Consider the following 16027-nt stretch of genomic DNA (forward strand, 5'->3'; position numbering starts at 1 on the left):
TAACGCTGTGAAGGTGGAGAGTGTGCCCAAGACATTCAGTAGACCGTGGTGCGGGCAGGGCATGGGGAGGGACTTCCAACCACTGCTCTAGGATGGAGCACACTGGCAGCACACTGTTCCCACCTTCACACAAACACACACACACAAAGCATGATTCTTCAAATTCACTTGTCATAATTTACCAGAGAACTGAGATCACAGAACCACCAAAATCTATGGGAGATTCAGGGAGAGAGATCTGTATCTTGCTTATTTGTTGCGAAAAAACATTAAATGATATCAGTAATTTAAAAAAACTCTCAGTACCTATCTCCAGACAGATCCACTTAATTCCATATGCTTCTACACCTGGTACTTAGAATAGGTTCAGGCTGAGATGGTCTGGTGGTGAGTGGTAAGTTCTATAGGCCTGTACTATAAGAGAGTAGAATACTGTTTTTGACCCATATAAGGCAACTTCTTATGGTTCAACTGAATACATCAATATATTCTAAAATAATGGTGGATATTAAAAATTGCTATTTAGATAAGTTACATTATCTAGACTAAAATTATTTGGAAGTCCAAGAAAACAGAAAAAGCATGTGGAAACAGATATTTATTACAGAACATTTTAAAAAATTAAATGCCTTAAACAAAAAAAATACCATAAAGTGATAGACCTGGTAGCATGCAAATACTTCAGGTTGGAGAGGCATGTTTGCTCTTGATGAATGTACATATAATAAATTCCTATGACATTTGACTCCAAAATGAATGTATGAGTCGGCTGGACATGATTATATGACTAATAATTTAAAGTAAAATATAATCTTAAAGGCAATTTAAACACTGGCATTAATCTACAGGAGTCCATTCAAGGTCAGCCACTGGAGAGCTATATAAAAAGAACTGAGGTAAAATCTTTAGGAAGAAATGCTGTGCCTATGAACATCTGTAAGATTCAGGCTCAACTTCCGCTTCTGATGAACCTGATTCGGAAAAGGATGTATAACATCCATTACACATCTGTTTCAAACACAGTCTATTTCTAAAATTACACATCTCTTTACAAATAAATATCAAGTATTAATAGCTGAAAGATGCCACTGGGATGGGCTCCAAAGTCTGCTGTTCTCATGGCCACCCCGAGACATATTTTAAGGCATCATTTTTAATCTTGGGGCTTTAAGAACATCTTCTTTGCTTTAACTGGTTTTATGTCTCCATTTTCATCTTCTTCGTAATTGGCACGGTCTCTTTTCTTGGCAAACTTTTTTCCAATTGTCCCCACCAAGGTCTCATATCTGTTAAAATGATATATAGCACAATTTAATTTCAAATAAAGTAGGAATCAAATCTTGTCAAGAATATCAAACCAAAGGCAACAAAAATAATAGGAGAAGTAGAAGCTATGATTAAAAGAAACAGTTTGATCTAAAAATTTATGAACTTTTTAAAGAATGACCAAATTACTTCCTGGTTTTGCTTTGCATTACTCTAAGTACACATTTTTGAATACATGGAAGAAGCACTGGAAAGGATACTTCAATTGTCAGCTTGCCATAGGCGAAGGCATCTGAGGCTGTTGAGAGGAGGCAGACTGTAAGTCTTCCTGCTGGGGGCTTTGTTTTTTCATTTTTCTTTGGGGATTGAACCCAGAGGAACTTACTCACTGAGCCATATTCCCAGCCCTTTATATTTTATTTTATATTTTGAGACAAGGTCTTACTAAGTTGCTTAGGGTCTTGCTAATTTGCTAAGGCTGGCTTAAAACTTACAATCCTCCTGCCTCAATCTCCCAAGCTGCTGGGATTACAGGTGCGCGCCAATGTGCCCAGCTCTAGGGTTTTTTTTTTTTTTTTAAAGCTTCAGCAGACTGTAGGGTAAGAGAAGTGCATACAGGGTGCCAATGACACAAGGCCCAGCTTGTAAAGCTGTTCCCAGGTAACAGTTACCTTCTAGCCATTTCCTCATCTGACACATCAAGCTCTACAATCTCATCTTCATCTTCATCTTCTGCTTTGTTCTTGGCATTCATCTGAAGCATCAATTTCTGAAAAATACACCAATGTTGACCATGACGGCTAGCTAGACAAGGCTTTGTAAAAGGATATGGCATCAAACGTATTTGAAGGTGGAGAAACTAAAGTTAAAGAATCCAGAGGACATGTCAGAATTTATAAGGGATTCCCTGTAACACTCGATGAGCTCTGAATCACAGACAAGTAAGAAAAGCCCCACCACACTGTATTTAGTGCCAAGGAATTCAAGGTGTCTTTTCTTTTGCCTCATATTTAAGATGGGCATATGATACCACAATATAGTGAAAGGGCGAAAGAAAAAAATAGACTTCAGATTTCCTTTGAACTTCCCATCTTAGAGCCCAGTGGAAGATGTATTAGTAGAGGAGGATAGTCACTAGTAATCTGGATTGCATGTCTCAGTGGTGGGCGGGAGGGCAGGCAGTGCAGGACAGAAGTGGAAGCCTGGCCCCACATGATGCACAGAATCTGCAGCCAAGCTCATTCTGAGCTTCGGGGTGGAAGAGGCATGGCACGCAGTGTCTCTGAGCCATGGCCTTTCCTCCCTCATTAACCTCTTCGTAAGAGCTATTCTCTAACAGACTAAAAAATAAAATTAAAGAGGGGCTGGGGATATAGCTCAGTTGGTAAAGTGCTTGCCTCACATGCACAAGGCCCTAGGTTCTCTCTCTAGCCCCACACACACACACACACACACACACACACACCTGAGAATAAAGTACACTACCACAGTTACAGTTGGTGGGGGAATGGCCAGAGGATGAGAAAGGCTGGCAGATGAGAAAACAAGCTCAACTGGTTTCTCTAACACTCAAAGGACCAATAAGAAAATAGGTGACAGCCTTTCCCAAGAGAGGGTGTCTAGGATCACAGAACCAGCAACCAGCCCTGTTTTCAGGCACCCTCACATTCCCCTGCATCAGGCATACCCTGGGGGTGTGTGCCACCCAAACCCCGCTCTTTAGACATCCTACACTCAGTTTCCCTTTGTTTTTTTTTCTTTCTGCTTCATAGTCCCCCTTTTCTTTCCATCTAAAGCTCAAATCAGGCCAAAGCAAAGAAATGTATATATTAAAACCAAACAGTTAGTGTTGGCTTTGTGTAAAGTAAACGTAACACCTTAATCATCCCATACTCCCTCCCCAACCTGCTACCCTTAATATAACCCTGCAGCAGGCTCAGTCAGCTGTGGCTCTCTAAAGGTGTTCTAGAGAAGCAGTCCTCACCTGAGGACAATTCTGCCCACTAGGACAAAATGTATGGCAATGTCTGCAGACACTTCTGGTTGTCATGACTGGGCTGAAGGGGGCAGTTGTGTGCACTAGTGGCATTCAGTGGGTAGAAAACTGTTCCAAGATGCTGCTGATCACCCTATAATGCTCAGGACAGCCATCACCAGAGAATGATCTGGCCCCAAAGATCAATAAAGCCAAGGGCAAGAAGCCTTGGCTTCAAGTGATATTTACAGAACTGAAAATTTATATTGGCAATGTACATCCGGATGATCAAGTATGAGGTGGGACCAACATAAGTGCCAAAGTCCTATAAAGGTGTTAAATAAAGGTCTGCTTCTCTGCAAACCTGAGGCAGGAAATTCAAACAAACAGCTCAGCTACAAGGTGAATATTCATCTTTTGAACAAACTTTCCAAAGTAGTCACTTAAAAGTCTATTTACAAGCTTTGATTAAAATCTGCCCATTAAAAAGTCAAATTATACAATTTTAAAGTAATATTATCCATTAGAAAAGATACATTTACAGATGCCAGAAAATAACTTTTCATAATAGCATCATTTGAATAAAATCTTGACACTCCAGTAAAAGACTCCAGTTGAAATTCTAGCACAGTGGCACCATCAGGGACCGTGTGCTGCTGTATTAAATTATCTACTCAATTCTTCCATAAAACTAGACTGCAACGCCTGCAATTTCTTTAAATAGCTACAGCAGTATTTCAAGACTTGTTATTTTCTATATAATAAGGAGAAATGATACCTGGTAGGGAGAAACCTAAGCTCAACAATTGGCAGAAAAAATTCAATTGGAAAAAATTTAAATTTGAAGCAATTATATTTAATACCTCAACTTCAGGATTAAATCCTCTGAATGACATTCTTCCATACAGAAGATCTTCACATAACAAGAAGCTCTGCTCCTCTATTATGACACTCCTAAATGGGAAAATAAACCTGTATCAATGGCAAGACTACTCATAACAAAGCAAAGCAAGTAAAAATCAAGACTGAAGGAAAAATCAATCTGATGATTCTCAGTAGGATCAAGTAAAAACACAGTGTAAGATTTCTAACCCAGGGCTGGAAATAAAATCTGATTAATTCAGTCAGCAAAGGAAGGCCCTGGGAGAGGAGAGCTACAGGCTGGAGGGAGGCACAACTCTTCTGAACACTATGCACAAGTACCTGCATGATGTACAGACCAAAAGCATTAGTAAACTTGACTTTTCCAAAGTTGTAGCAAAATTTCTTTGATGTCTATCTTCACCCCCCAATTCTTACTAAACATCCAGGAAAAAAAAAATACATAAATCAAACAAATATATGCAGGAGGAGCCTGGGCAGCTTTCACAGAGTGTACTGGCTGAAGTGTTTAGCTAACTACTTGGAAGACTGGCCCTGGAGTTCCCATAAGACCTTGGGAAAGCTGGATGAGCAAAAGTAGAAACTGGCAGAAATAAGGGTGATGAGGTGTGGAACTGAAACCAAAATCATTCTCCACAATTAGCCCAGGAAGAACAATGCTGGGCTAGGAGCCAACACTGGCACCAGAGGCAGCGTGGCAGCCGCAGTTCCCCTGAAACAGGACTGACTGCAGTGTCTCCAAAACCATTTCTCCTCAGAACCGCCAGTTCATGACCCTGAACTCAAGGTAAGCTTCTCAGCTGGCTATGACCCTCAACAGGCCAGGAAAGCAAACACCTCTGTGTGTGGCTTCTACTCTTCAGCAGACTCACTCAGCAAACATCCAGAGATCGGACAAGGCAGACTCTCTTCCAGAGGCTGGGAACAGCCAGGAATGAAAAAGCCTCTGCTCTCACGGCCCCAGACAATAAAGAAAACATTGCCATCAGACAGCAGAAGAAAATTAGCAGGTTTTCCATTCCTGGCCACCCAGAGCCAATTAAAAAATAGGGCAAAATGTGGAACAAATATTTTCTGACTACGTCAGAGCACTGGCTGACCAAGAAGAAAACCCAAAGGAGTGAGCCCCGCCATATAGGGCTTTCTGCCCTGACGCAATATCCAGATTGTGGAGGAGGAAGTTAGAGACAAACAGCACAGCCCTGCTGATGTGAAGACAAGCTGAAGTTTGGAATGACAGAGGTGGCTAGGCTACATGGGCCAGAGACACACAGGAAATCCAGGACCTGCTGTGGGGTCCCTTCAATCTCTAGCTGAACACTAAGCTGTGCCAGGTGAAGCCACAACATCAGGAGAAGAGCTCTCACAGATGCCTTCTGGGAGAATAGTTATCTGATGACTCGGTTTTCTGTGGCTGCTGTAGCAAATTACCAGAAAATTGGTGGCTTCAATCATTAGAAATTTAGGCTTTTACCATTCTGGAGGTCACAAGTGCCTAATCAAGGTGCCAACAGGACAGTGACTTTAGTGGAGAATTTGCCCATTGCCTCTTCGGCTTCTGGTAGCAGGCAGCACTTCCTGGATTGGTACTACATGACTCCAACTTTTCATACATGGTCACAATGCCTGCTGTGTGTGTCAGATCGCCCTTGGCCTTCCTCTTACAAGATGTAATGATTTGTCCCCCCAGGGATTCAAGTATTAGAAGTTCAGTCCCCAGTGAGGACATGTGAGGATGCCTGAAGCCTTTAAGATGTGCAGCCTGGAGGGAGGTCCTTAAGTCATTGGAGGGGTTGCCCTTGGAAGGGAAAGCTGGCTCCTAGAGTAATTCTCATGATGACAAACTGTTATAAAAATCTGAGTCTGCACCTGACTCTCTGGCTTCCTATCTCAAGATGGTAGCCCTTCCTTCCCCATACACCACTCAGTATGAGGCACCCCCCCACAGCCCAGTCATGTCCTTGAATCTGCAGAACTATAAGCTAAACAAATCTCTATATTTTTCAAGTTACCCAACCTCAGGCACTTGATTATTGTAATTAAATGAATTAATACATAAGAAAACATAATTGTATTTAGTTTCCACTCAGATAACCCAGGCAATCTCTCATTTAACGATCCTTAAGTTAACCATAGCTGCAAAGTCAATTTTGCCACCTAAGGTAACACAGGTTCCAGAGACAAGAACATTGATGTCTTCTACCCTACCATATCTGGAAAAGAAAACTCATCCTGCAACTATATGTTGAATAGATATTAGGGCTTGCACAGAAACGTGTCATGTTTGACTTCTGTCTAGCCAGAGAGCAGAGGTCAAGCCTACTCCCTGTGATATTGAGCAGAAAGGCCCTACCTTAGGAGTAGGGCTAATTAAACCTTAAAGCAGAATCTATCCGACCGACTCTAACAAAAACAATAAGCTGATCAGTGTAAATTAACTGCCTAATGGAACAAAATTCAACACTCTATCAAGGGAGACAACAAAATCTATGTAGTTAGTGAAGTTAACACACATAATGCAACGCACACATGGAAAATGAGTAGACATGTAAGGAAGCAGGAAAATGCAACCCTCACACACACACAAAAAAACAAACAAAAATCAAAAGAAAGATGATGGAATTAGTAGAAAAGAACCTTAGAACAGTGATTATAAATATCCTCAAGAATTTACATGAAAAAATGAGTACACGAAGAAGCAATTAGGGAACCTGAATTATGAATGGAAACTGGAAGAGTACCAGTTTATGCTCCTTGAATCACCCAATCTGCCAGTGTACAACTAGACAGTGCCATCTTTTCCTGAGTGAGGGCAAAAAGTTATTCATTACCTTCTAAGGAAAGTAATCTAAATGTCATTTTCTGTGTAGAGGGGGAAAACAAAAAAAGAATATTGAAAACAAGATCAAAACTGTCTCACCCTATCTGAGTACAGTGGTGCACGCCTACAATCCCAGCAGCTCGGGAGGCTGAGGCATGAGGATCACGAGTTCAAAGCCAGCCTCAGCAAAAGTGAGGTGCTCAGCAACTCAGTGAGACCCTGTCTCTAAATAAAATACAAAAATAAGGCTGGGGATGTGGCTCAGTGGTCAATTGCCTGAGTTCAACCTCTGATTAAGTGTCCCCCATCCCCCGCCAAAAAAAAAACCAAAAAACCCCAAAACAAAAAAAGCCCTGTCCCACCCTTCAGTAAACATCTGGAAGACCTGAGTAAGTTCATAAGGCAAAGCACAAATCCAGATTATGGATCCTCATGAGGACTGATCCTCTCCCCCATCAACACTATCTCCTGCAGCACTTGTTCCCTTCTCACCAATACCTTGCTCCCTCTGAGAGGCAAATGGAGAAAAAAATGTCTCTTTCTCCTGGTGGGGCAGATGTTCTGTCTTTACAGAAAGGCATCTAAACTCCCAAAAAGGCCCAGAAAAGATCAGAAAATGAAGAAGGAATATAACATGGTAAATCAAAAAAACTATCAGGGGAAGAAAGGAGCACATATGTATTTGAAAATGTACACAGCATCTTCAGTTGGGTTAAGTAAAATCACACATGCAGAGCTTGCCAAGGCAAGAGAATTATTAGGGAACAATGATAAGGGGCTTCCAGAAGGATCTAGATCAGTAAATGAGATGAATCCATCACTCCTTCAATCAAAATCACTTCTTAGGCACCAGTCAAGCTTGGAAGTTGAGGGTCACTATCTTTGTGTGCTTTTGCAGTTCTAGCACTGGACTACTGGGTGGCTCTGGGCAAACTACTGTTAAGCTGCAAGACGGACAGAATGGAAATGGGCAGCTCTTATGTTTGCTATGATGTAAGGTGCTGAGCCAAGTACCTGGAACACACTCTAGATTCAGTGAATGTGTGCTAGATGAATGGTCTTTAAAGTAGTAACAATTAAAAAAAAGAAAGACAAAGCTCCTGACCTGAAAGAGCCTAAGTCTAATAAATTAACTCTGTTACTGAAATAAAACTGGATGGCCTGAAGTACACACCTAATTTTGGAACTTACTGTGATACAGAGCATACTATAACTTCCAATAAAATTTCCCCTGTTATTATCAGAGATGTATGCACTAGATTCCTTTATTCAATGAAAAAAAAAAAAAGACAGTGTTTTATAAATGATAGCCAGGAAGCCAGTAAAAATATATAAATCCAGGTAGAACTTTTATAGGTTTAAGTTTTTAGGAAATTATTTGCAAGGCTAACCCACGAAACTGAACATAAAATAACTTTATAGTTTACGTCACTGGACATAAAATAATCCCTGTCAAATCTACAGGGATTTTCTTCTGACTGTCCCAAACATCATCAATATAAATTCTAATAAACCTACTCTTTCTCTTTAAGCTCTGGCAAATCCAAGTACCAGTGCTCCTCACTGATGATCTTCTTTTCTTCTTCCTCTAGTTGTTTCTTGGTTTCCGAGTCCAGTCCCCTTTGCATGAACTGTCAAAACAAAATCAGTGTCAACACTCTTGTGTGTCTTTACAAACAAACAGGCCTTCTAATGTAATGAACCCAGACCAGTCTTACATTTACAGACTCATTCCTAATGCATGTTGAGTGTTGCTTCATCTCAACACTCACGTTCTTGGTACACAAATACTCATTTATACCTATGTTTGGTACACATGGCAAAATGGAACACCCCGTGGCTGTGAATCTAGTACCTCCACTTTTAGGCATCAGTTTAGTCTCCTGACTCTACAGCATCTCAGAATACATTCTAAAGTTAGCGATTTAGCCTCCTTCACAACTGAGAACCCACAGTAGGCTTTGGAAAAGTACAGTCTTCGGGCTGGATATTTGCTATCATAAATAAAGTTTTTGGATGTCTGCTAGTATAAATAAAGTTTTATTGGAACAAAGTAATGCTCATTTAGTTCTAAGTGGCAATGGCAGAGTTGAGTAGGTACCCAAAAGACTACCTGGACCATGAGCCTAAAATATTTACTATCTGAACCGTTAAAGAATAAGTTCACCAAAGCCCATCCTAAGAGTCCAAAGGAATTAAAAACAAAAACAAGCACCTTTTTCTATAAGCAATCCATCATACCGGCAAACCTTCTATCCACATCGTTTTCTTTGTACTTCCTACCAGGATCACCCTCTGTCCAACAGCTAAAGTCAGTGGACATTAAGAGCCCAGAAAACAAGTGAGTTGGACTAAATGCTCAGTGATATCATATTTGCCTACACTCAGCTCCGAGTGAACAGCGACACTGGCTATAATGCCCCATGACTTCTCACAGCATATACTCTGCTTTTTCTGTAGGCAGTGTCACCTGGGATCCTGCTGGCTAAGTTCTTTCTTGTTAATGATGGAAGCTGCTAACTCAAATGGAGAACCTGATTAATATTCTCATCTCTCCTTTGCTTCCAACATCCAATTCAAACTTCCCCATTCACTTGGGTGGTGGCAGATTGTTTTAAGACAATTTCTTCCTTGTTAACTCCAGAGTCAGATCTTCGGTCCAATCCCTAATCACCAAGCACATCTTTATTTGGCTTATTCCAAGAGCAAATGCTACTGCTAAAATCTTTTCAGTGCTTGCTTGGTCAGTCTATTCCACTTCTCAAAACCAATGAGATCATAAACCATTAAACCATAAGAAAATTCTGTTAAGTAAAGACTCAAATTTTGCTGATATGCACAAAAGTACTTTACAAACCATATAAGTCATGCTACAATTTGTCCCCTCCCTTCCTCACCCTACTAATCCCTAGTTACATCCAAACTTAACTCCATTCAAATCTTGCCCATGTAACATTTTCTCTTTAATCTTTAATTACACTTTACTTTCTTTTCTTGGAAATTCCATCACTCTCTAAATATGATATCTAACAATCTGTATAAGTACAGATGTTCCCCATCTTAAAACTGTTCAACTTAACGAATTTTTGACTTTATGATGGAGGCAAAGTGACACACACTGAGTAGAAATAGTACTTCAAATTTTGATATTTTCTTGGGCTATCCATATGCAGTATGATGCTCTCTGGTGATACTAAAGAGCAGCAGTGAGCTACAGTTCCCATTTAGCCACACCAAGTGGAAGGTAAACAACTGGAACTCTACAGTGTACTATGTGGTTAAGTTATGGTGTTCAATGGGTTAGGTGTGTCATGCACTTTTATCCTCTGTTGATTTATGATGAGTATATCAGGGCATAATCTCACTGTAAGTCAAGGACTATCACTAGCAAGTGCCAGGCAGAACTCTGGAGACAGATAAAACTGAGTTCCAGTCCTTACTAGCCGTGTAACTTCAGGCATATCACTTCCTCTCATTTGCCTCAGCTGTAAAGAGGCATAATGACCATAGCCTCCTCAAAGGGTAACTATGTGAATCACATGATAATATTATATGGAAAGCACTTAGAACAGGGCCTGGCATATGGTAAAGATTATCAATATTTGCTATCTGTATTATCTAAGTTTTAATTTTGTCTTCATTCCTGTGTTTATTTTACCTACCATGCTTTATCTGGATTGTTGTTTCACTTTGAAAGTATAGGGTTAAAATGAATGAATTTCAAATCTTAAAAAAAATCAATTTTGTTTTAAGTTGGGTCACAATTCACTTCCACTCCACTGCCACAATTTTGTGCCTTGTCGGGGCCTTTCTTCCACCAACATATTCTCCACAGGGCAGTTAAAGTGATCCTGAAGAGCAACACAGCTCAAGAGACTGCTCCCTGTGCTCAACAGCTTCTACTGCTCATAAATTAAAGGGAAACAAAACCCCAAACCAACCCTCCATCCCGCCCGAAGCTCCCTGCACGCCGTGACCACGGCCTGCCTTCCAGACACAGTGGTCACTTTGGTTCTTGGAAACCTTCTTGTTTCCCTTCTCTCCTTTGAACTCGCCTTCCCGGAGCCGGGGACCCTCCCGCTCCCTCCGCCCGGAGCCTGGCAGCCCGCACACGCGTTAGCAAGCGCCCGCACCGGCCGGGTCGCGGGGAACGAATGAGCTCCGCCCGCCGGAGGCCCGCCTGCTGTCCCCTGCACGCCCGCCGCCTCGTCCTGGGCCTGGTCGAGAGGTCGGGGCCCTGTCGTCCCCCAGACCCTTCCAGGACCCGCGCACCTTCATGCGCAGCAGGTTCTTGGACAACTTGGTCTTGCGCTCGGCCGCCATGCTGGCTCCAGCCGCCAGCCTCGCCCACCAGCCCTCTGCGCGTGCGTGCCGCGGCGTGGCTGGTGACGTCACACGCAGTGCACGTCGCCCTGCCCAGCCCGGGGCCTCTCCTGTGCGTCTCGCGCCCGGGCGCGTCCCTTCTGTTCGCGCGCCTCCTCAGCGCGCGTTCGGCTCGCTGAGAGGCCGGGTAAGAGCGTGGGGAAGACTGCAGCTTGCCGGCGCGGGCCGCCCACCAAGAGGAGGGCCATTTCGGCCGGGCCCCGGGGGACTCCTCCCTCCGCGCCTCCCCACCCAGCCGCTGGCTAGGCCGCTGTGGCGAGTCCCCCGAATCCCCGCCGTCCCGGTGCAGTAGCTCCGTTTGAGTCCCCGATGGCCCCATGAGGCGGTTGTCACTGCACCGCTGGCCACTGGGAGCAGGGCGGCGTGAGCCTAGGCAGCTGGCTGCAGAACGCCCTTCAGCCCTGGGCTCCAATGCTGTCCCCAAATCATCCCTCCCCCAAACGCCTTAGGCAGGGACAGGCGCCCGGAGCTGAGAGCCCGAGGTTGCTCCACCCCAAGGGGTAGGAAGAGCAAGGAGAGGAGGGTGATCTTAGCGCCCACTGAGTGCCCTGTGTCCCCCCCAGGGCTTCCTCAGCAGCCGCGGGTCCCACTCGGGTCCCACGCTTGGGAGGACACCGGCATTTCAGCCGATAGCAGCCTCGTTACACCACTCTTTTGAGCTGGGTGCCTTCCGTACCTTGTCCAACTCTGAGGAAGGTACTGCTGTCCTGGGTTAGGACCCGACAGGGTAAGGAACCTGCCAGATGAGTGTTAAAGCTGAGATCCAGAAAGCATTGGGGATTTTAAAAGCCCTGCAGATTTTCTCAGGGGTGTAAATAAAAGCATTAAAATGTGCTAAGTGGTTACAGAAACTCATTTATGCATAAATATGAGTGAGACCCTGGAGTACACAGCAGTGTGTCAAAAGGCATGACCGCCCTTTGCCGAAGCTGACAGTAAGTGGTGAGTGCCATGGTGGAAAGAAAATAATGACCCAGGAGAGACTTTTAGGGTTACTTTAGATAACATGGTCCAGAATGGCCCTTGTCAGATATTAGTGCTGATGTTGCTGCTTTATGAAGACTTGAAGGTAGTGTACTCTAGGTATGCTAGAGGGTGTGGTGACTGTAAAGGCTGTGAAATGAGAATTAGATAAAGCCCCTCTTTTCATGGAGTTTGCCAGTTGAGTACCATAGAGGTTAACATCATGTAGGCTGAAGAGTGGCCTCCCAAAATTCATACAGTGAAGTCCTAGCCCCCAGTACCTCAGAATGTGACTGTATTTGGAGATAATGGCCTTTAAAAAAGTGATTAAGTTTAAATGAGGTGCGAATGGTGGATCCTAACCCAATTGACTGGTATCTTTGATAGGTTCAAACCCAGGGCCTTATGCATGCTAGGCAAGTGCCCTACCAATGAGCTACATCCCCGGCCCCAGTGTCCTTATAAGAAGAGAAAATTTAAACACCCAGATGCCAGAGGAATGTGTGAATAAAGGAAAGGCCTTCTTCAAGCCAAGGAGAGAGATTAGGAGAAGCCAGACCTATCAACACCTTGGTCTTAACTGTGAGAAAATCGATAAAAGGCACCCAGTCTGTAGAATTTTGTTATGGTGATCCTAGTAAACTAATACACCACATAATTAGCTATAGATTACAGTTAGGAGAAAAGCATGAAGTTCATGAGATGGTATGACAAAGGTACCTAAACCATTTTGGCCTGGAAAAGAAGTCTCCTAAATGGTGTGAACTTTAAGCTGAGATTGGAAAGAAGAGGAGTTAGCTGGCTGGAATAATCTAGTTGTTCCCATTCATGTGCTGTGATGATACCATCCATTCACTGAACTCTACATCTTGTAAAACTGAAACTCTGTACCTATTATAGAGTAACCCTTCAACCTCTTTCAACCACTGTTTTGCCATCTTAATTTGGCTCCTGATAGGATTTTGAAGGAAGTGCTGTGGGAGCACAGGTGGAAGAAGGAGCTCAGTTTGTCATCTGTATCCAGGAAACCAGGAGGTGACTGTGAGCCAGATTTTGAAGGATGAGCACGTGTTTTGCTGGCTTAAGAAGAGGAAAACAGCATTCCTGGCATATACAAGAGCACATGTACAGCCAGCTAAGGATGCACCACGCCTTCCCTGCGCACTTTTGCTGTTGTCAGTCTATTTGAATACTGGATTTTGATTTGTTTTCCTGAGACACTGATGTTATCATGTCACTCCTTGACTCCAAAATTTACAACATCTGCTGTTGTCAGTTAGATAAAGGTCAAATTCTTCAACTTGCCACTCAGAATTCTATATTTTTATTTCACTATGAAAATACTGAAAGTGAATCCCCAAAGTCTCTTTCTACCTTTTAAAATGTAATAAACGAAAAGTGATTTAAGAGTAATAGTGTAATTTTAACCTTGAATTAAACTCCCTGACAGGGAAGATAACTCCTTGATCTCCCCATGCTACTGAATTATAGAACACAGAGGATAGTTGTCACACTCAATAATGTGTTAGCCTGTTGTAGGTACACAGCAAAGGAAACATTGTTTTGGAGTAAGAAATATTTTGGATAGGTCTCCTCACAGTTCTAAGTCATTCCATAGTGGAATTTGTTGGAAGTGTGAGAGCCTCCAATTCCAGTCAAGAGAGGGTTCCATGTAGCTACACAATAGAATAGACCTGGTCACATATAGCCACATAGCACTTGAAATGTGGCTAGTCAGCTGAGGAACTGAATATTTTTAGCTAATTTAAGTTTAAAATATAAAATGGTTTTCTGTATTCATAGCTTTATTGTTTTGGAAGGACTACATTTCACTTTAACCTTTGAAAATTTAGCATCTGACTTGAGATGTATACTGAGTGTAAACAACATTACCACATTTCAAAAACTTAGGCTGAAAAAAGTAAAATTTCTCAGTGTATTTTCATAGTGATTACATATTGAAATAATAGTTTGGATATTTTGGTTTAAATAAAACAGTGTTAAAATTAATTTCATCTGTTTCTGTTCACTTTTTAAAATGGCTGCTAGAAAATTTTAAATTATATGTGTGGCTTGCGTTTCTTCTGTTTTCCTTTTCTTTCTTTCTTTTTTTTTTTTTTTTTTTTTTGACAGCACTGATTTAAGAACTGCATTGGCCATGTGGGCCATCCCAGTGCAGAAACTAGAGTAGAAGAGTCTGCTGTGAGCAGAGGAAGGAACTCTTATGCAATGAGACAAAGCTGCTATATTATTAGATTTTGTTCATTTATATATTTGCAAGTACCAGATTCCAAAATGACTTGTTCAACAAAACAAGGATTTATTAGAAGTATACTGGTAGTTCATAGAATTGATGAGAAGCCTTGAGAACAAAGACGGAAGCTGGGACAGCCTGGGATGTAGGGAGCAGAAATGAACCTAATACTTCTGTAAGAATGGATGAAAAACACTGATTTCTCTGCTCTTAGGACACTGGACTAAACTTTTTAAAATCAAAGAATCTCCTTTTGTTTTAATTTAGGATAGACCTGAATTGCAATCTCAGCAAATTTGGACATGATAGGGAGGATAATTTTTAAGAGAGATTGGGTGCCAATCCTCAAAGAAGGGATAGTTGCTATGATAGGCCATGCAGCAATGCCAAGGGTAGGAAGGAGGAGAGTTCTGTTGAGACAGCTCCAGAGGACAAAGAATTAAATATTTGAGTGTCAGGAAACTCATATTCAAAGTCAAATCTGTCTTTTTTTCATAGAATGTGCTTCCTCTTCCTGATTCTGTATTTCATTCTTTAGAAAGCATTTGCAAGCCTGACACTTGCAAATTGTGACTTCAGGCTAACTAGTCTAGAAATCTAAGTAGTTTAATATGTTCCTTCTGCTCTTACAATAAGTGATTTATCAGAATCTGTGAATTTCTTGTTCATACGTATCTTGGTCAAATCAGGACACTGGTGCTAGGAATGGTCTCACAGGATATTTGGGAAAGTAACTCCTAAACATCAATTGGTTGTTATGCCCCAATGACCAGTGAAAATTAAAGCACATCAAAAAGAAAGAACACTCCTGATTCCCTGGATGATTCTAATGATCAACCAGGACTTGGTAATTGCTCATCTAGATGGACCTTCTAATTATTTTATAGAGAGAATTGTGTTAACTCAGTCAGAATTCAGTTTTGTTAACATTTCCTTTCTTTCTTTACTGTGCCCCTCATCATCCTCAAGTTTGTGCCTATTTTATGTCTGTCTGACTTCTATACACTCCTTTCTGCTTTCTGCCTTTTTCATCGGAACAGATATTTTTGGGCATCTCTTTTGTTCCTGGCCCTTTGGTAGGCGCTGCAGACATATCCCCTGAGGATGTGTCACAGCCAAGGATATGTTCCTAAGAACTGTCAAGAGAAATAAGAGTGGCAGGAAACTTAATCTGGATTTGAGGAGTTTTGTGAGCCTTGTTTGGGGAAGTGACATCTAAGTGAAAACCTCAAGATGAGTTATGAGTTTGCCTGACAAAAGAGGGCAAAGGGACAGGTAGGAGTGAAGGAGGTTTCAGTCATATGGAAAGGAGTTTGGATGCTGCCCATAGTGTAGACAACAAGTCTGCAGAGTCGGGCCAGGGCCAGCACCTAAAGTCCAGGCATTGGGGTGGGAGGACTTTTCTGAAGGTCTCTGTGAAGCTGTTGAATTGCTGTGAATGGGTGAGTGATGCCATTTTAAAATTCCACAAGAGAACTGCCAT

At 42.2% G+C, this 16027-nt stretch overlaps 1 protein-coding gene and 1 long non-coding RNA gene across 3 annotated transcripts; one reads left to right on the forward strand and one right to left on the reverse strand.

Moving 5' to 3' along the window:
* Window positions 1-583: 583 nt before the first annotated feature.
* Window positions 584-11353, reverse strand: Mphosph6 (M-phase phosphoprotein 6). 2 transcript variants are annotated; one of them, XM_046435089.2, is made up of 5 exons: window positions 11217-11353; window positions 8463-8575; window positions 4105-4195; window positions 1938-2035; window positions 584-1286 (listed from the first exon to the last, which is right to left on the reverse strand). In XM_046435089.2, the coding sequence occupies exons 1-5, from the start codon at window positions 11265-11267 to the stop codon at window positions 1154-1156; spliced, it is 486 nt and encodes a 161-aa protein (XP_046291045.1). In that variant the 5' UTR covers window positions 11268-11353; the 3' UTR covers window positions 584-1153. The 2 variants fall into 2 exon arrangements, with proteins under 2 accessions (XP_046291045.1, XP_058431879.1); XM_058575896.1 differs by lacking the exon at window positions 11217-11353 and adding an exon at window positions 11078-11097.
* LOC124086664 (uncharacterized) lies at window positions 11343-14300 on the forward strand. Its single transcript, XR_006849867.2, has 2 exons — window positions 11343-11454; window positions 13249-14300. It is a non-coding gene; the product is annotated as an uncharacterized LOC124086664 (long non-coding RNA).
* The last annotated feature ends 1727 nt before the right edge of the window (window positions 14301-16027 follow it).

The sequence above is a fragment of the Marmota monax genome, unplaced genomic scaffold (assembly GCF_021218885.2).
Source record: "Marmota monax isolate L192 unplaced genomic scaffold, Marmota_monax_Labrador192_F-V1.1 WCK01_AAM20220418_F8-fsc00024, whole genome shotgun sequence".
Classification (NCBI taxonomy): Eukaryota; Metazoa; Chordata; class Mammalia; order Rodentia; family Sciuridae; genus Marmota; species Marmota monax.